We start from the raw sequence: 22,032 nt of genomic DNA on the forward strand, positions 1-22,032 counted from the left end.
AGTGTAGGAGTCATCTTAATTCACAGCTCCTTTGTTCTTTAATCAGCTGTGGTTATTTTCCTTGATTTTACCTGTGCGCTCAAATTTGGTAAGTCACTATCCTTTACCCAGGAAAGATGTATACAAGAAGGAGAGGTATCATTTAATGTGGAGGAGTAATTTTAAGAAAGGGCAATTAGGCCGTTAATAATCTGAAGGTATGAAGACCCAGGGTGTGGAACAGTAGTACGAGGGATGAGAGTGACATATAACAGTGTGGAAGAATAATGATGATTGGTGAGCCTGAGTGACTAAGAAGAGATAAGAAAGCAAAGATCAGAAGAATGAACAGACAATGTTGTACCGAGGATAAAATAGCACCACATCCACTTTTGCATTAAAACTGCCACATCTTGACTTCTAGAGTCCTTCTTTCTTTTCTATTCATACCAAGAATCATTTTGTGACCATCAGAGTCATGTAACTTTGTGGCTCTTATTCCTGTCCTTTAAGTAAGAATTTACTGACACCTTGGCCCTGATTTGTCTCTGAGACTACCAGTTATCTAGACTACTTCTGTTGGCACATATTAGATTATTTTAGACTACCTTTCACCTTTTGATCATGTCTCTAAAAAAACAGAATTTTAATTAACTGATTCTTATTATTATATATTTATATTATTCAATTATTATATAACATCTTATATAATATATACTATATTTTATTTTTTATTATTCATAGTTGTCATATCTCTTAACCTACCCAAGTTATAGACCCAGAATCTGAAGCACAACAAGTAGAAAATGATGTTTCCCCTAGGTATGAGTTCCAGTGTACAGTAAGTGAAGAAAAGTGTGTACTGATGTAGTTTTAGTGGATTAATTCTGTTATTAAAGCGAGGTTCAGTTAAACCAATGTTATCACTTGCACTGGGCCTGGTAAAAGAAGTATCAATTGAGAAGCCCAAAGACCAAATATTTGTAGGATGCTTCCTCAGCCATGTTTGCTATTGGCAAACATTTCAGATATTAAACTTACTCTACTGTTAGGGTCAGTTGCATAAAGGTAATAAAATGGTATGAGTTCTGTGGAGACACATACATAATAAAAATCAATAAATGCCTTTGGATTGCTTTTTCTTTTTTAAGAGTCAAATCCAATGATCAAAACCAGTCACCAAGTGATTAATTTGTTTGACATGAGTGGAAATTATTTCTAGGAGTCACATTGAGGCATCCTGAAAGGTATTAGGGTATCTCTGAATTGAGGAATGACACAGAAGAAATGAGGATTTAAGCTAGTCCAGCAATGACGAATTTACAGTTCTCCACCTCAGACATTTTATTCTACAGCTAACCTAAGATTTATACAAATGGAGGCAGAGTGTTATTTTTCTGGGGATTTGTCCCATGACACTCCAGATGGGTACATTAGGAAGAAATATATTTTTAGAATGAAAGAAGAATGTCTTCTCTTTTCATTTTAAATATAACAGCCTGTCAGTTCAGGCTATAACAAAATACCACAGACTGGGTGTCTTAAACAATAAACATCTGTTTCCCACAGCTTGGGAGGCTGAGAAGTCCAAGATCAAGGTGCCAGCAGATTCTATGTCTGGTGAGGACTCTTCCTGGTTCAGATAGCCACCTTCTGGTGTAACCTCACATGGAAGAGAGAGAGAGAACTCTGGCCACGTCTTATTCTTACAAGGGTATTAATCACATCATAGGAGCTCTACTACCATGACTTTAACCTAAATCTCTCTCAAAAGCCCTACCTCCAAATCCCATCATACTGGGGATTAGGGATTCAACATATGAATTTTAGGGTGAAAGATACAGTTCACAGCATTCAGAACTATAGAATATTTAACTCACATTGAAATCCACATACACTAAATTAAATAACTGCAACAGTAAATTCTGAAATAACTCATATTTATAAGAATTTAAGAGGTGTATATAAGAATTTAAGAGGTGTATATAAGGCATATACATTACATAATAGCTCAACTCCCATCTTATCTTAGGTACAATTTTGAATTGAAAAATATACATACTTTAAAACTTTGGTTTTCACACATTAATACCACTTGATCTATGACCATGCCAAAATATCAATATTATTAATCTTAAAGTAATGTCTTGTTAAAGGCGCGACAAAAAGCTCTAATAAAGTTAAGTATTTGTTGTATATATAAATATATATATATATATATATATATGACTAGAGTCATCTTTCAATACTTTTAACATTATATAATGTGCTTAGAAATAAATCAGGTACAACATTCAATATGAACTACAAAAAATAATTAAATTCCCATAGTTCAAGAGAATAAATTTGAAAAACACAAATGATTCAGCTTGAATTTATCAAAATAATTACCTTGATACTCCATGTATATTGTGTGAATATCATCCCATGGACATAGGAAGAACGAGATTAACTGAGAGTCTCAGAAACAAAAGCTCAGACTAAACACATAGAATGGAATGTAACACTGAGATGATCATTTGCATACTTCATACATTAGCAACATGTTGTCTCAATTATCTTCATTTTAGGAACAAACATCTTTTTGCACAAATTATCTAAATACCTGATGTAATTGCCAATGGCGTTTTGCATAAGTAATCACAATTATAATGTACCCCTTCAAGTTCAAAATTTTTGTAGCGGTAACCATGATAGTTCTAATTTACTCAAGTTATACCCTTCTTACAAACCAAATCCTCAAAGCTCTAAAATTTTATAATAATTTTGAATTCATTCACTTCTCATGACTCCAAAAAATTTAACAAAATATTTTTAAATAACACAAACAACCAAACTAAGTCTTAAGGCCAAGTGAGGTGTTTCATATGGATACTAAGTTATTCTGACCAGCTCAGACAAGCTGAACTGTTCTATCAAGCCACAAGGTTTTTGTTGCTGTTGTTATTTTCATTAAACAAAATAGAATCTCCCAACAACATAAAAATTTTAAATAGAATCTTCTTTGGTTATAAGAATAATAATGTTATTCTTATGACCATCACACACAAAAAAGTAATATTTCTTTTATGTTATTCTTATGTATGTACTCTCTAGTACATTTGTCAGACATGTTTTAAACCATAGATTTGTTTGAAAATTAGTCTCATTGTTGATTAGTAGTACAGAGGCCTTTCCCTACCATTCAGTTTTGGATATACAGTATAACTACCTGCTTTTTCTTAGTGAAACTGGACTGAATAATTGTACTTGATAGATAGATAGATCTCCTCACTAATACCTTAAAACAGGGAGATTAAAATGATACAGATTAATTCTCACATTAAAACAACAAAAGTTGTCAAGAGACTTTATATAACTTTACCAAGTAAATGTTGTCATTAAGATGACAAAGACTGGACTTTCCTGATGGCGCAGTGGTTAAGAATCCGCCTGCCAATGCAGGGGACATGGGTTCGATCCCTCATCTGGGAAGATCCCACATGCCGCGGAGTAACTAAGCCCATGTGCCATGACTACGGAGCCTGCGCTCTAGAGCCTTCAAGCCACAACTACTGAGCCTGCATGCTGCAACTACTGAAACCCACGCGCCTAGAGCCTGTGCCCTGCAACAAGAGAAGCCACCGCAGTGAGAAGCCCGCGCACCGCAACGAAGAGTAGCCCCCGCTCGCCGCAGCCAGAGAAAGCTCACACACAGCAACGAAGACTCAACTCAGCCAAAAAAAAAAAAAAAAAAAAAAACAAAGATGACAAAGACTTACAGAATATTTTAATATACATATATACATATATTTTAATCTAGATTTATATTTCATAATCATTTAAAAAATCCTTCACCATCTACATGACCATCTCATCATTTGACACTGTTCTTCTACCATTAAGAGTTTCTGTCACCATACATTTATCCAGCTCATGGAAAAATTGTTATAATTAAATTGGAATTACTTGACACTGGCTGCAATACTAAGTTAGTTCCAGAACACACTCTTTGTTACCATTATCAACTACAGTCATCTTTTAGCTAGGCTCTTTCCTGGCATGAAATTCACACATGACCAAATCTTTGCTGCATAACTAATTCCTCTAAGTTCCAGTTCTGAAATGGTCTCTGGTTTTGTCACCGCAGTCTCAGGGCTTGTGGTATATGGATCCTATAACTCTCATAACCCTCTGGGTACGAACTAAAAGTAGTTGGGCTCTTGGGAAGAGATAGCTAGAAAACTGTTATTACAGTAATTCTCTATATCTCCTTGTAAACACCACCCTTACAGGTTTAGCCACAGAGACAGTAAAAAGTGGTAGGAGGATACAATATGAGTGATATTCCATAAGACCTCTAAAACAATATTTCTCAAAGTGGATAATATAAAACACTAGATATTTAGAATGTTAATATGTAGTAGACACATAAACATATTCATAACATGTCATTAGAAACAAGCACCCATAGAAATGCACTCACAGACATACCCACAAAAATACCAATAAAATGTTCAGTACTCAAATAAATTAAGGAAATCCTGAGCTAAACAAAGTAAAATAGGTACTTTACAGAAGGACTCCTCAGAATCTTTAATAGGCTAATAATATACATATAAATCTCCAATAAGGGTATACAGATGCAAAATTTCCTAAACTCATTTGACCACAAACTCATTTTTTCTAAGAATGTCCAGGAAAACTTGTGTCCCAAGGAACATATCTTAGAGAATAGAACTATACAATGATTAAAATATACCTATTGTGAGTAATTAGGTGAGAGGAAAAAAAAAGTAGACGAGAGGTAGACACACATGCACACAAAGACACGGGCATACTGCAAATTACAAGAATATCAAACAGAAGGGAAAGGAAGGGGAAAGTATGTTTAGATCTGAGAGGGATTCCAGCTATTATGTGAACAAGTGATTTCACTCTAAAATTATTTGTTTAAGGTCCCACAGCTAGTTAATGACAGAGCTAGGACCATATCAACTCATCCCAAATACCATGGTGAGGAAAATACAAAGCCCAGTGTTACAGCAAATCTGTAAGTCACAGGACATTACAGCCTGAAAAAAAAAAAAAAAAGAAAAGAAAACAAGAATCTTACTCAAAAACTGAAATCCTATACATGCCAGTTTCATTACCTTGCTTAATTTGGCTCCTACTGCTGTCTTTAGATTTGATAATTCCTAGTATATTGTAAATGTCTTTACAAGATTAAAATCTTCTGATGGCCAAGAAATATGAGAAAAAAATGCTCATTTTACTTGGCATAAATCCCTTAAGAAAAAGCAAAACAAAATAAAAGTAAGGAAAATACACTATGACAGTATTATATTTAAAGTGAAAAATTATCAAATACATATTAAGTCAGAAATTATTTTACTAGTCTACTTGCCAAACAAGTAATAATTTCTCTTTTTTCCATATCTTTTCTCTTCTTCCCTTACTTCCTTCTCTCTTCTACCAAGATAAAGTTTATCAAGACAGAAACACCAGCTAGAGTGAGTATACATCATGGATTTCAAATATATTTCATGAGTTATTAATGATGAAAAGAGCATCTTACTTTCCAAGTTTCAGGTTGGTAGATAAAGTAAACTGCTAAACATTATGTTCTACCTGGTATACGGCGCTGTAATGGGATCATGAAGAAATTTCCACTTTGATAATTAAAATCCATTAATAAAATAAACAGAAATGTGATAATTAAAATCTATTAATAAAACAAACAGAAATGTGAATCTAGACAAAGCACACTATGAGAATAATGATTTAAAAGTTCTACATGGCAAACAACAAAATTTGGAGGGGAGTATATTTATATTTAGTGTGTATGTGAAATGTATTTTATCAAATTCATAGAAAAAATGAATATGAACAATTGAAGCTTAGCACATCTCTAATTTCTGCTTCGGTTAATCTCAAGTATGTCGCCAAATGACAATAAAATAGTAATTGCGTTATTTCCAGCCTGGCAACTGAACTAACAATAAAGACCAATTTGTAGAGTAACAGAGTATGCAGACTTTTTAAATTTTTTTTCTTTTCTAGGCATTCAGGATGGCATTTTATGGTTTTGTACTGATTGTCAATTAGAACAGGTTACTTATTCCAAAGTATAAATTTATGTAATGTTAATATAAAAAATTAAGGAATAATTTAATACAATGCCTACAACATTGAGCATATGATATCAGGAGAATTTAAAATATTCTTTGGAAATATGTCCTCAGATCAACATCTTTGCTAATTTTAACTGTCGTGTTTTTTTTGAGTTCTCAGTGGATGGTCTGATCACTTTGTAAAAATCCCAGATCCCAGCAAGCATGTGTTGTAATAACTAGCTGCACATGCATGCACGCACACACACAGCAGCCATGTCTCAGAAAAAGTCATTTTTATATTTCCATATAAATATGCTAAATAAAAGATGAGGAGCTTTTAAGAAGTATAAAGAGTTTAATAAAACATCCATTTGCTTATCAAACAGCAGTTAAATAAAAATGTGTCTCTGAGAATAAATACTTATAATATCCTTCTTATATGGATGATGTGTTTTGGATTCTTCTCAGATGTTTCTTAGGGAATAATATAAAACTAGTTTCTATAGCCAAGATTTTTGTGCAAAATTTAGATGTCCACAAAATATGCTGATCAAAAAGTCTGGATTCTACACAGCTAAAACAACAACAACAACACCATGACTTTTTTTTTTGGATTGGGAAATCTAGATCAGAAAATATTCTTTTATTTTCTTTCATTTCCTTTATGTCTCTCATTTTCATTTTATTTAATAAAAAATCTCAGTAATTTATAAGATTAGGATGGTCATCACCATTTCTTCTTCTGAGCTCAGAGCTGACCAATTTTTGAACTTTCTCTAATGAAATGCTAAAACCAAAATTGATTAATTGCTGAATATACTTCATCTCTCACAAAGAATTAAATGCATACATTTCTAGGTTAGAGGTAACTAACAGGGCTTCTCAGAGGTTGACAGATACAAAGAACATCCTGACTTTGCTCTTTACTTCTTACCCCAAAAACATTTGGGGCCTTGATAATAACTAAGTATACAGGATTGAGATGGGAAGCACATCTACTGTTTTATGCATCTAAGGACCTAAATATAAGACAGTAGAACCTCCTTCCTAAGAAAATGTCTAATCAGACTGAGGAGAGGAGAAAGGTTAAGATTCCAAGCTGTATTGTTCTATTTTATTCCTGTGCTAAGAATTAATTGACCTCTATTTTAAGACCTTTGGCTCCAATACTGTTTAATTACAACTGCTCTGTGGGGTGGGGAGACTCAAACAGATCTGGATCAAGTTTTTTCCATTGTCATCGAGGTTAGGTTCCAAAATGAATCTATACGCAAATTTACTGACCCTGGGGAAGTCAGAGATTGAACCCAAATAAAAGCCAATAGTTGCTGAACAGACCTGTATCTCAAGGACACCAAGATTAACACGTGAGGCTATTATCTAGACACAGAAAAGATCTTACTTAGCCATAATGCAGATTGGTTTTCTCCATGTCTCTAGTAGTGATTTGGCATGGTCTCTCCAGAAGTTGGTCTTACCCTTCTCCCCTCTAATTCTCCACCCTCATCCTTTACTTGTTACCTATGTTTATTCTAGAACAGATAGGCATTTTGCTGAAATCTGATTCAAAGATGAAAAAAACACACATCCTAAACTTAAAGTAGTTACACTTTATTTGGGAATCTGACAGGTAAACACACAAATAAAATATAATGCATTTGTACTATGATGTCCCAGAATCACATAGGAAGGGCTGCTAAGCTCAAAAGAAAAACTTTTGGAAAGGATATTATACCTTAAAACATGAGTAAGAGACACTTGGTTATAGGAAATGACAACTATGGCCTATGGTGAAGAACCAGCATATACAAACACACATGGAAATGAGAAAACAAAGTGCATTAAAGGAAGTGCTAGTATTTTTTTTTAAGGTGGAACATGTGATTTGAGTGGGGAGAGGCAAGGTAGAGGCCTGCAGAGAAGCCGTAAAATGAAGTTTCATTTTTTCCTTAGATAAATGGGAAGCCACTGAATATTTTGTATTTTAACTTTAAGCAATGGAGCATTATGATCACTCAAGCAGATCTGTCGAGATTGACGTGAACATATAAGTCCACAATGGAGTGGACAACTTCACTAGTGATCATATAAAGGCAAATTAAAGCAATGTGAATGACTTTTCTCCAATCAGATGGAGAAAGACAATTGTAGAGGAAAGGTCATAAAAATACTTTATTTACAAGTCACATGCTTAAATACTGCATGCCAAGTTTCTATTATGATTATACTATTATGTGATACTATGTAATCATAGGGTGTTGCTGCAAAGTTCCATGATCATCTTCTAAAGTGCAGACTCACTGTGAGCTGACACTATTTGAATCTAGCATTTCTACTCTTATAGGTTGATTATTTTGTCCCAAGACTATGCTTGCTATGCTTGTATTTACCGTAGGGACACAGCTGTGTCCAGTCATAACTTGATGGAGGATGTTTGTGAAGCACTGAAGGCTATGAAATTCCTAGGCTGGGTAGAAGCAAATAGGGAATATTGCACAATTAAGAAAGGCCGTTACTCAGTATCTATTGAGATTAAGAGGTCAAGGTTTCCTTTAAATTAAAAAAGTATTTCATTTATTTAAGCTCATTGTCTTATCTATAAACTATTTTATACAGTATACATATATAACTTTTGTGATAGTAGAGAGGTATATGTGTATAACTGTTAATGCACAAAATAAACATTCAGTAAATGTCATCTATTAATATTATATGATTATTAGAGAATTGCTAACTCAACAGAAAGAAGTAGGATTGAGAAAAGACATGGGTAAAGTGAATCCAAAAATTATCCAATCAAGGATCAAGGCAGAGGTTCAAATGGAAAATGAGTTAAGTTGATATCAAAACAGACCAAATAAAAGACAGATAAAAGCCAGTGAATGGCACTAATTCAGAAGCAAAGTGTATAAAGAATAAGTAATCCTTTATAGTTTTTGGGCCTGGCACGCTCTGCTAGACTGTAGCTGAGCCCATGAATGGATGAAGACAAGCTGGTTAAGTCTAAATCAGAATCCTAATAAGTGATACTCAAATTTTGCAGAATACTGAATATACATAAAAACAGAATGAATGTATCTACTATATACCTGGAAGAGAACAATTGGTCCTGAATCATCTTTCTTAATAAGGGATACACCCAGAAAATAATCCTATCTGTCTCAATCATCTTTGTGCACTTTGTCCTGAGGAAAATAGCTGGGCATCACTACTGTTAGGGATCCCATCATTTTTGCTGATTTTAGGTATCTGTGTTCCTACCACAGTACTCCCCGAGGAAAACGTGGGAGAAATAATTAGTTGCCGTAAATGTACTTTACGTGAATCCCTGGAGAACAAATTTTGCTTACAAAACACTTAATTCCAAAATTTTCTTCAAAATCTAGTATTTTGTAACTTTCAGGCAAAAATACTAGCTAATAAATATCAAGTATCTTTATAAAGAGGAAAGAATTCAATTCAAAATATAATCTCTAGCATTTTCCCCAATGTTCCTTTTGTCAATATAGTTTATTGAGCACATTATTATCAGCCTTCCTCATTCTCTCACAATATTGCTTAGACATGATTCTCAGTATTAAAGGTAGGCCTCCCTAGGTGGCCGTATCAGAATCATGTGTTGGGCCTTTTCAAATGACATGGCCTTGGTACAACTCATCTTGTCCACCCCCTTCCAAGATTCTTATACCTCTCTCCCATGTAGACACTGTCTTTTGTGAGCCACTGTTACTAATGTTAGTGTACCTGATTGTTTTGGCTGTGAAATGAAAAACAAAAGTTGAGGCCACTGGGGCAGTGTGGTGTAGCGAAGGCTAAGAAGTCTGGCCCAAATTCAGAGTCTCGATTTTTCCCTTCAGCATAAGGGGACTAATAATGCCTCCCTATTGCATGTAGTCTTTTAGCACATTTAATAAGTTGTAGATATGATTATTTGTGCTAGACTTGGGAAATTCTTTGAAGGGACCTGTATTTGCCTTTGTTAATGTAGAAGAAAGAACATAGGATTTAGATGTCCTATCTCTGCCTTCTTTTTAGCCATTCAGTATTGCCTAACACATCTTAGTTCTGTAGTTAAAATTGTGTCTATTATAAAATGGGAAGAGTATCTCTCCTGCATACTCCACAGAGATGTGGTGGGTATCCAGTGAGATGAGATATGCAATAAAAATTTTAATATTGCAATAAGATGTTTACTAAAATATTATGTAAATTTTAAATTCAAGTCGGTTTGACCTGTAATGATTCTCCTCATAGTAATACTTTGAAAAATAAAAGTTTTATTTTTTTCCAAAAAAGAATGTGTTATTCAGGTAAATTCAGAGAAAAGTATCTAAAGATAATGAGGGAGGAAAACCTAAAGAGATAATCTCTGGAATAGTGGCTAGTGACAGGTATTCAGGCATACTCCCATCAGTTCATTATTTTTGCTTATAGGGTACAACAGAGATTTTAGGTAATTACATATGCAAAGAATATTCAAACTTCATTATCAACTCACAAATTGTCATGGTGAATGCAGAGCCCATTGGAAGCTGTTCTGTGTCAATGTTGATAAAATACATGGCTTACAAGCAATGATAGAGGAGCCCAGCCCAGCTCACACCTCTGTCCCACTCCCATCACTGTATTACTTCCACACATTTAATCACTTCTTTCTAAAGTGACTGGAATTGCATGGCTTAAATCTGACTTCATTAACAACTATTTATTCTAATTAAGATGTTTCCATTGCATTAATTTTGTATAGTTCAAAATGAATGTCTGTTCATCATTTTAGTGAACTACCTAACAAAGTCAATCTCTATTTTTCTAGATTTGCCAAGAATTGTTTATAAATCACATGAAATCTAAATTCTGGATTATTTTCTACAATATTCTAATGTAGAGTTGCTTGACCAATCTGAGATGTACTATTAAAGTTGTTTAAAAATACATATTAAAGAAAGGATTACTACTATTATTAGGGCATATTAAATGTAGAAAAAAAGTTGCTTAAGTATCCTTGGAAAATAATTTTACCTGATGACTTAGTGAATATTCTAGCTATTTGACTGCCAGTATTCCATTTGCTAGGGACAAATACATTTGGATTAGTTGAGGTAATCACTAACATGGCAGAAACCAGAGTCTTTTGTTCAAATGATTTTCAACTGCTGGCTGAGCCAATGTCTGAAATACTCAAATCACATAGAAACATTCCTTGTGCTACTACCACTAGTTATTTACTGTTTATTATGAATTATCATTTCTCCATGGAATCCTTGAAATAGACAGTGTCCACTGTTTTCACTAGGCATTTTTGGTCCACTGTCACAATAAATGACCTTATCAATTGTTTTACTTATGTTAAGAAAATCTTAAAAATGTTGGATTCTATTTGTTAAACATTTACTTCTGTTCACTTCATATTCCATTTTTCTTACAATCTTTACCACTGTTTTTATTCAATCTAATCATAATTATCAAACATTACATAGTACTATTTTCTTATATTTAATAAGGATCAATAACCAGTCCCTGAAACTGTACATCACAAACATCAATAAAATATGATTACTGAATTCAAATCACCATTCAACATCTGAAAACTAAATTTATTCTATCACAGCACTCTTTTTTTTTTCTTCTTAACTTGATTGTACATTTCCTTCATTTCTCTACCAAGTTTTATATTATAGTAGCATTTGTAAGAATAAGTTTTTTCTGTAAATCATAAAATAAATGAATACGTCTTGAAATTCTCATACATACAGTTTCCCCAGGCAAGCACAAATAAATTTGTATACTCTCATGTGGGATGGGTAGAGAGCAGAATAGTGAGGGGGGAATGTATGTGCATGTGATAATGTGATATACAGAAAGAGAAAGACAGTTCATAGTTTGTGAATTTCCGACATGAGAAATCAAGTGAATCACAAATTACAAGTTACTCTTTTGGAAGAAGATATATAAAAAATCTGATTTATTAGGAAAAAAGTCAACAAACACAGGTAGTTGTTACCAATTAGCATAAAACTAATAGTTTTCAAGGTATTTTAACAAACACTACAGTTGATGAGCTTATAATTATCAAATCTGTTTTTTGTTGTTGTTGTTTTTTAATCCCACCTTCACTATCACATTGTGAACTATCATTCAGTGAAAGATCACAGTTCTCATCTAGGTGATACTGCAATAAGCATTAAAGAAAGAATTAAAATTAACCCTTCAATGTACTGCTTACATAAACAGTGCAATTCTATGTGTATATGTGTGTATATGCAAAACACGTAGGGAATACACTTATTTAAATACATTCATATTTGCCTATATAGCTTTCCAAAAGCCATTTTCTATGCTAGAAAATCTAAGAATCCCGTCTACTGGTCTGCAAATGAAATCCTTAAAGGGTGGCATATAATGTAAATCGAAACTCACTGTGAAAGGATTGAAGAATACTGATTGTCCATTCATCTGTTAATTTTCCTGTTTTTGTTATCTGGATACATTTGAGCTGATTTGAAGATTCTCTCGATTCAATCCAACAAATCATATCTTCATTGTAAATAAAATCCAGAGTATGAATTTCATTTCCATTGATTGAGCTCAGGGTTGCCATTTTACTTCCATTAAGATAGAAAACCTCAATTGTTTCAGAATTTGCAATTAACAGCAAAGGCGGCCTATCTGTAGGTTCTGGAATAAAACAGAGAGGAAAGTGAGTTCAGTAAAAGAGTCACTTTTTTAAAAATAATTTTGCATTACTTATTAAAAGTTATTCCAATATTTTTAATGCATCTTTACAATTTTAAAAATTGCTTGCCTAAAGTATTTTTTAGTAACCGGTATATGATTCAGTAACTATATCACTTCATTTCTTTGAGGACAACATAGTCCACTGAGCATTTGTATTCTTGATTTCCTTAGTCATAATGTGTTGTCTAAATATGACGACAATGCTATTTGCTTTCACTGTTGGTAAATAAAGGAAATGCTGTGAGTTGTTCTTCTAGCAATGATGATGGATCGGGATTGACCTCTCCATACAGTGTTACAGACTTCCCTTGTGAGCAAGGGCACGCTTTTTTGAAGTGGATGTATGAGGTCAGAAATAGATTCTCTGGAGTGGAACATGCAAAGCTCACAGCCTCATACAAAGAGCACCTGTGACCTCAGGCTCATTGGCTCCCTGACTGACCCCTGGAGCCAAACAATCACACATTTCCTTAGTGACTAGATCATGGTCACTGAACCAGTTCCTTTCACATTTCTTCTCTACAGTCAGGAAAATAAGATTCTCGAGGTAAAAGAAACTTGTTCACTACCACTTTTTGGAACAATGCATCTTTGCTTGTGCTAGGATTGGTGAGTTTTGGGTAAATACATACTAATTGATTAGAATCACAATAACTTTAACATATAAAATTAATAGTAAAAGTCCATGTAAAATTAGCGTTGAAAGAGTTTAGCTCTATAATCATATTCAGAGTAGCTTTCGTGCTAATTAGGGAATAGGGAAAATTTGCAAACCTCCAACTTTTCCTTTTTGCTGCCTTACATTGGTCGTGTCAACAAATCTCTTTGACTCTGATGTCAAACACATCAGTGACTCCTACTACCATCCTGCCCCAAGCTGCCATCATGTCTCAACCAGATCATTACAACTGCCTTTCAACTGGTTTCTCTGTCTCCACCTATGCCCTCCTCTTCCTGAGTCTATGGCAACACAATAGCCAGTCATATCCTTAAAATGTTAAGGCAGATCAAGCAAGTCTTCTGTCCGGTTCCTCAAAGGGTTCCCATTTCAATCAGAGGGAAAGTCAAAGCCTTTAAAATGGTTTATAAAGCCCTACCTGATGTGTATTCTCATTACTCTTTGACCTCGTTTCCTTCATCTCCTTACTACTCCCACCCTTGTTTATCTTGCTCCACACATACTGGTCTTCTTATTGTTCTGTGAACAAGTCAAGTAAGCTGCCATCTCAGAGGCTCTTCCTTCTTCCTAGAATAATCATCATATTTCAGAATGGTCGACTTGACATGCTGACCTCCTTTTGGGTGTTATTTGGATGTCACCGTTCTGGTGAGGACTTCTCTTACCACTTTATCTTGTAAAAAACTACAAGCCCCTACACTCTCGGTACACCTTCCCGAGTTTATTTTTCACTTATCACTACCATACATTGTATATATCTTATTTATTTCTCTGGTGTATTTTTCTACTTCTGCTGATGTTATCTCTAGCATTTATAAAAAGTCTGGAACCTATTAGTCGTTCACTACAAATTTTCTGAATAAGTCCAAAGGACACATGGAACCCTTACACAGTAGAGTTTGTTAGAAACATTCTGTGAAACGTTACAAAGTAATTTGGATTTCTTAACCTATGGATGGAATCCAGAGAAATACTGTCTCTTCAGGAAATTTCATAAACATTATTAGATCACTCAAGACACTGATACTGAACACTGTAATGGTAGGAGAAAAGCAAGTGTACACACTATGGCTAATATAATTAAACGTCTAACATTTTGAACACATTATTTAATGGTCTTCATCATTTCTTGGGGAAGTAGGAATATCAGGCTCCTTGTGTATCTTTCAAATAGAAGAGCCCTCCAACGAAGATGATTTTAGGTCTTCCCTCACAGGCCTAAAATGTCAACTCTGAAACACATCCCAAGGCCTTCCATGAGTATTTGAAGTTTTACTCCTAAGAAATTACTTCAATCAAGCCATAGGATTCTTCTCTGCCTTCAGAAAGGCATTAAATGTTTTTTTTATCTTAAAACAACAAAACAAACAAAAGTAAACAACAATACAACCTCAGTGAGATTATAAACTAAATAGCCCAACAGTTTCTTCTCAATGGAGAAGTGAACTTGTCCCTGGACTGCTTGGTATAAACCAACAAAAAGTAAGTCTCAAAAATACTAATATTATTTCCATAATAAAGAGTTCTCTTAGAAGAATCAGTAAAATTGTGAACTCTCTGCTTATGTAACCTTGTCAAGTGACTACATCTGAGCTTGGTTAGCCAGCTGGCTCCTCTCTCAATCTCTTAAAGCCATCTTTAATCATGTAATACTTGCCCTTGCCATTCCTTAATGTGGAAGTCTAAACTTGGTCTCTTTTCAACAGTACTAGCTCTGTTTGTTTTCCAGTTGAGCTTGGCACTTCTGAAGCCTGTTGGATCATGGATGGATTTCTCAGGTTAGGAAGGGGTCTTAGACGGCTGTGTTATCAGGTTAACAAAGATATAATGACACTAATGTCAGTGCTTATGGTCTTCATTTGACAGCCAAAATGACCTTTAGTGAAATCACCTCTCATTCAAAACTGAACCACTACTGCCAAGCTTATAAGAAGTCCAGATGTAGACAACAATTTCTAAACTGCCTACCAGTCAGTAAATTTAAGTATGTCATAAACATTCTTTGAAGAGAGGCTGGAATATGAAGGAGCATTGAGTTTCTCTTGAGAAACTGAGATAAAAATAAATTAATGGTCAACACAGGCAATGCTTACTGGACACAACTAATCAATCTATTTGATTTTTGTAGCTGCTTTTTGAGTGAGTCAGTTGCTTATCTTAATGCAAAACATATCAACCACTGATTTTAAAGCTTCAGATAAACAGAAAGCCAATAAAGAGAAAGTCAGGTGCTTCATAAATTGACATGGTTTGATATAATAATGGTGACTTTTAAAATTCAAATGACATACTGGAGGAAGGATACTTCTAGTGTTAGTTGTGATGTGCTTTACTGAAGTAATACTCATGTGTCTCTGCTAATTATTATCTATGGTTTCCCACGTAAGACAAATAAAACATAAGGCCTGATATGGGAGTGGGAGAAGCTACTGAAACACAAGAACCCACAAAAATCATCAGGGGCTAGGGATATAAATCTTTTTTTTTTTTTTTTTTTCCTACTTCATGATGAAAGGGGGCATAGGCCTGACAAAGGTTATCCGTCTCTACCCGCACTACACTGATCTCTAGTGGGCATTATTACCGCATGCTTCCACATGCCAAGTGAAGATCATCAATAGCTTGGGTAATGATGATAAAAGACTGATCAGAATAAATGTGATGCTCATATCAGATGCCACACTGAGAGTCAGTGAACAGTTTCCTTGAAGGAACAGTTAGAAAACACATCAGATGACTTCAGTCAAAGGGTTTTCTACATCAACATTTAATGAGAAGTAATAAATATTAACCTTCCACATAGAAGAGATTGGAACACAAGAAAGCCCTCAGTCAATACTCTGGCATAGAGAATCAAGACTTAAGTTGAATAAACCTCTACGATAGGCTGTCAGCTGATTCATGTTGGAGGAGGAAAACTGTCCTCATCCTCTTCACTCCCACCCATATATCAACAGCATAAAAAAGAGTATTTTCTCTCCCAAACAGTTATAGAGATGTGTATAATCAGAACGTGTTTTTTTTCCTATCATGTTATATTAATCAGTGTCATAATTTTTAAAAACTGATTAGAAAACTGAGAATTAAAAAGAGAAGCTTGGAAACATGAAATACCTCATTTGACTAGATTCATAAAAATATCTCTTTAAATTCCAAGCCACTATAACCATATCCTTGCAAACATATCCTTCTCCTCTCATAGTCAAGAATATACTAAAAATGTTTTTATATACTTATAATAATATGATTTTGACATACAGTTGATGTTAAATAAATGTTTTCAGAGTGAATAAAACTAATTTTTACAGCTTCATTTAAACTCCCTATTCTTCCATTCAATTCTAAGAATATTAATTCAGCTAGTTTCACTTTAAGTAACTGGAATTGTGGATTCAGATAATTAAAAATAAATATAAGCCTAATAAATATTTATGTACATAATAAACGTATCTATATCACATATACACATAGAAAAATATGTATCATCTAGTTATACTGTGTTCTGATTTCCCCTAATTAATTCTGTAATTGTGAGCAATTATCTCCAGTGAATGAAGTTAGGTAGGTGTACCTCAATATCTGTTATTTCAAATATGAGAAAAAAAAAAAAAGAATGAGGTTCAACTGTTTAAAAGGTTAAATGATAACTTCCATGTAAAGTATATAAAATGAAGAGCCAGACTAAAGCATGGGAAAAGGGAAATTGTTATCTGTACAGCCCAAAGAATTGGTTTACAACCAATACAAACTTAAAATAACTTAAAGAAGAATTTAAACAATTTTATTTTTAGTTTGTCATACACAAATGTATAAAGTCTTTAATAATAAGGAAAATATGATGAAGTTAGAAATGAGAAGAATGATAACAACTTGTAGCAAAAAATTATGCAAACCCTCATAGGAAGTGAAATGTAACTATATGCAACAAAAATGAAGAGCAATCTGTATAAAGAGACTAAATTTTTATAAAAAGAAAAGAAAACTTCTAAAATTATGCAATGAACAAAAAAAGTTGAATATGAAATACTAGGAGGAAATTATCTAGTTTAAAAAAGAGAAAAAAAGCATTATTCAAATAATATAATAAATTATAGACCAAAGTCAACTAAACCAAACTGATAATGTGGATAAAGTTAACCATATAAGTGAAAAAAAGATACAGGGCCGAAATATTTTCATTTCCAAAACAAATATGGCCAAATTTGTTTCTCCATTTTCCTCAACTATTTTGTCAATGGAAAAATCTCTTTACTGAACTGAACGATATTTAGAATAAGTGCGTGCTGTGCCACATGTCAGAGGAAACTATTTTATCAGATTTTACAAAAGAAAAAGTAAAATATGAATCGAATGTGGAAACATTAAAATGCATTAAAAACAGTTTTCACCTAAGCAAGAAAATGTAATTACTACAACTAGACTGTAATTTATCTTAGCACTGCCTTTTATTGTCACAATGCATTTATATTAAACTCTTAACTGATTGGATGAAAACGCTTTATTGCATTTTTTATTTTATTTTTTAGAATTTATAGCTCTAAGGTATTCAACTAGTATCTGAAGGGGACCAGCAGGACAGTCTGTCTTCAAGAAAGATATAACTAACAGAAAAACTGATATACATGTATATACATCTCTAAATATATATAAAAGTCTGTATTTTTTAAGTCAGGTTTGGTACCTTTCATAAAACATGTATAGTAACATTGAGTTCCACAGAATGTTTAGACATATCTTTCTATGATTGAATGTTTGAGTCCCCTAAATTCATATGTTGAAATCCTAACCCCCAAAGATGACAGTATTGGGAGGTGACAGTTGGGAGGTGCTTAGGTCCCAAAGCTGGAACCCTTATGAATGAGATAAGTCCCTTATGAAAGAGGCTCTAGAGAGATCCCTAGCATCTTCTGCCATGTGAAAATACAATATGTCTGCACCCCAGAAGACAGCCCTCACCAGGCCATGCTGGCACTCTGATCTCAGACTTCCAGCCTCTAGAGAAATAAATTTCTGTTATCTGTAAGTTACCCAGTCTGTGGTATTTTGTTACAGCAGCACAAATGTACAAAAACGTATCTGTTTAATAGAGTTAAAAGTTCCTTTATGATGATGACATTTGATTTCAGCTTTGCCTTGATGGAAGAACAGGAATTGGACATGCAGAGATTTAAAAAAAAAAGAAAAAGTTGAAGAAGAAGAAGCAAAAAAGGAAGTCAGGTGAAACAAACAGCTTTGACAAAAGCACAGATGTGGGAAAGACTAAGATGTGTTGGGAAGATACTAACCTCAGTTTTTCAGTTTCTGAGGGTACAGCATGCATTAGTGGTGAAAGTACTTCATCATGATAATGACAATAGCAAACTTTTTGAGCATATTTTAGGAGCTAGCTTCATCTTTATCAGTTTATTGTACACTCACAACATCTCTAAGAATCAGGTGCTAATATTATCCACATTTTATAGGTAAGAAAACTAAGTTATTTAGAGTTTAAGTAACTTGCTTAAGATCACAAAGCTACTAAGTAAAAAGAACTAGATTCAAACTCACATAGAGCTTGCAGTAGCTGAGAAAGTAGGTTGAGAAAATATTGCACAGGTCATTCAATGTCAAGATGATAAACTTATTTTTAATTTGGGGTGCAATGGAAAGTCAATATAAATTTTAGAAAGAGTATAACGAGCAAAAATATCTTGAAGATCAACTGGGAAATGATACATAGAATAGGATATGTGTGAGTAGAATATAGTAGGATAGATATATTTCCCATTTAATTTCTAAAATTGTTTTTGCTTTTACTTTTAAAGTGGTGTAATATAATCCAAATCAGATGGGAAGGTAGTATGTAAAAGTCTTGTTTATACACTGCCTTGGTGGTAGTATTCTGGAGTGAGGTTGGAAAGGAGTTAGGTAAAAAGGAAAAGGTATTTCTGTTCTCCTTTAGACTGATGCAATACAGAAAGAAAGAATGACCATGTGTGCTGACATTTCTATTGGAAGCAGGGGCCAGTGGAGAAATGTAAGCCCCAGAGAATCCACAGAGGTTCAGGAACACATTAAATTTCACACATATAAATCGAGAAAGGTATTTATCTTTTTAATTATAAAGAAGGTAACCCAAGGTTATTAGTAAAAAAAAAACAAAACTTGTAGACACAGGTATTGAATATCTGGATTACTGAACAGGGAAACGCTATTTTAATTTCTCAGAAAATAGGTAGAAGAACCTAAAATGGGTGGTATTGTGTTCCTACATAGAGATGGGGTGATGTAATAAAGTCGAAGTTTTAAACTGTAGTGACTGTTTTATGTAGATAATAAGGGACATGGGGTCAAGGATTCTGTGGAAATGTGAGATTTGGGTGATAGGGAGGAACAGGAAAAAAAGCAGAGTCGGTTTTACGAGATGATGGGTTTAGTGCTGGCATATTAGGTCAGTGTTGTCTTTTGTAATCTTGTCTTGGGCATTGTAAAAACTCACTCAGGTAAACTACCGATCAACCTGAATTACAGACTTTAAAACAATGTAACCTTTTTGTTATTTGGATGTTATTAGTGAAATACCGCTACCTTCATTTAGAGGATATTTCAATGTGAAATGTGATGACTGAGAAGCAATGAAATACGTTGTTTTGCAGGAATAAGGATCATTTTCTGAAAAACTGTTAAAGCCAATAACATCGTGCCACACACACACACTAAAAGAGGTTCTCATTTTGCAAATCAACAGCTCTCACAATTTCCCTGTTTCTTAAAGAGTTGATCCACCAGATCAAGGAAGTATTATATTTCCCCTACTAACTGGAAGGTCTTACTTGGCACATGGTAAGTGGTCAATAAATGAATGACACATGAAGGGCTGTTTGAATATGGATGCGCCAATGTTTTTAAAGATACTTTACTGATTTTTTAAGTTTAAGAATGATAGTGTATTTCAAAAAATAAACAATGATAGTGTATGTCAATAAGTAAAATGACAAAAATAATGCATTGTGATTTTTAATCAGGAAAATGAAATAAATTTAATTATACCAAATTTAATTAATTAAAGTATAAGTTTAATTAAATTGAAGGGTTATTTTGGTAAATCTCAAAATCTCAGAGCATGATTCATTCAAATTTTAGATTACTGAATTAATATTAAAATTAGCAGATAATCCAGGGATGGTCAATTCACATTCATTACTGAGAGGTGGCCTATGGCTACTTTTGAATCTCCTAATCACCTTTCTAATTGTGGCAAACAGAAACTTCTTTAGCTATAGAAGCACATTTTTCCCAATTCAGACATGTCCCTTTAATTTATAAATTGGTAATGATTGAGTTTAATAAGTAATAGGTATTGGCTCATTTAAAAATTGCTTTACACTTATACTAGGTACCTAGAATAGTTAAATTCAAATTCACCGAGTCAGAAAGTACACTGGTAGATGGCACGGGCTGGGGGGTGCGGGGGTGCGGAGGGGGAATGGGGAGTTAGTGTTTAATGGGGACAGAGTTTCAGTTTAGGAAGGTGAAAAACTGGGGGGATGGATGATGGTGAGAGTTGCACAACAATGTGAATGTACTTAGTGCCACTGAAATGTACAGTTAAATATGGTTAAAATACTATGTTTTAGATTATGTGACTTTTACCACTATAAAAACCAACATTAACAAAATTGCTTTAAAAATATTTCCAGTTTGAAAGCATGGGTCCTTTAAAAAGCCACTTTTGTCTCCTAAAAAGAAAATACTGTCTCAGTGTTTGCATATTTATTTATACATTTAAAAAAGATTTATTGAGCATGACTAGCTTCATGAAAGGTAAAGCATTGGTAGTAATGTGGATGCAGGCTGTTCTTTAGAGAAAGTAGTCCAATTCAGAACATATTTAAAAGTTTGAAATAAAGGGTTTGAGAAAAAGAATGGATTCAAGGGAGACTCCAGCATTTTGGCTTGGACAATTGGGTGAATGGGGTCACATTAACCAAGATGGCCATCACTGGAGAAAGCATTATTAGGGGAGAGAATCAAGAGCTTGGGACACATAGAGTTTGATATTTCCATTAAATTTCCAAATGGAGATGGCAAGTTGGATCTCAATATTCAAGTGAATCTGGTGTTCAACAAAGCGCTCAGGGCTGGTGATAAAAACTGGCAAATCTCAGTCTCTAGATGTTTAATAAAACCATGGAAGAGGATGTGTTTTTAAAGTCATGATACAGGGTGAGAGCACTTAGGAAATCAATTAAAGAAGAGAAGATGTCCAAAGGACTGAACACTGAGTCATGCTGAAAATACTGACAAAATGAGGATTATGCAGCAAAATAAACTGAGGGGGAAAAAAATGCCCAGTAAGGTAAGAGGAGAACTCCAAGAATACACTCTTTAAAAGGGAAAGTATTCAAGGAGGAGACAGGATAAGTTGTGTGCTAAGGACTGAAAATTGAGTAATTAAGCAACTAGAGGTCACTGGTAACCTTGATAACAGAAGTTTAAGTAAGTGATAAGAAGGTAAGACCCACTGAAGGAGGAGGAGAAAATAGAGAAAGAGACAACACACTG

At 33.9% G+C, this 22,032-nt stretch overlaps 1 protein-coding gene across 1 annotated transcript in view; it reads right to left on the reverse strand.

The window, feature by feature from the left end:
* Positions 1-22,032, reverse strand: part of LRP1B (LDL receptor related protein 1B) — a gene marked incomplete at its 5' end in the record, with an annotated part of 1,526,008 nt that overhangs the window by 955,658 nt on the left and 548,318 nt on the right. Inside the window, 1 exon segment of the mRNA XM_057550915.1 lies at positions 12,492-12,749. Within this exon segment, the coding sequence (XP_057406898.1) occupies positions 12,492-12,749 (258 nt within the window).

The sequence above is a fragment of the Balaenoptera acutorostrata genome, chromosome 8 (genome assembly GCF_949987535.1).
Source record: "Balaenoptera acutorostrata chromosome 8, mBalAcu1.1, whole genome shotgun sequence".
Classification (NCBI taxonomy): Eukaryota; Metazoa; Chordata; class Mammalia; order Artiodactyla; family Balaenopteridae; genus Balaenoptera; species Balaenoptera acutorostrata.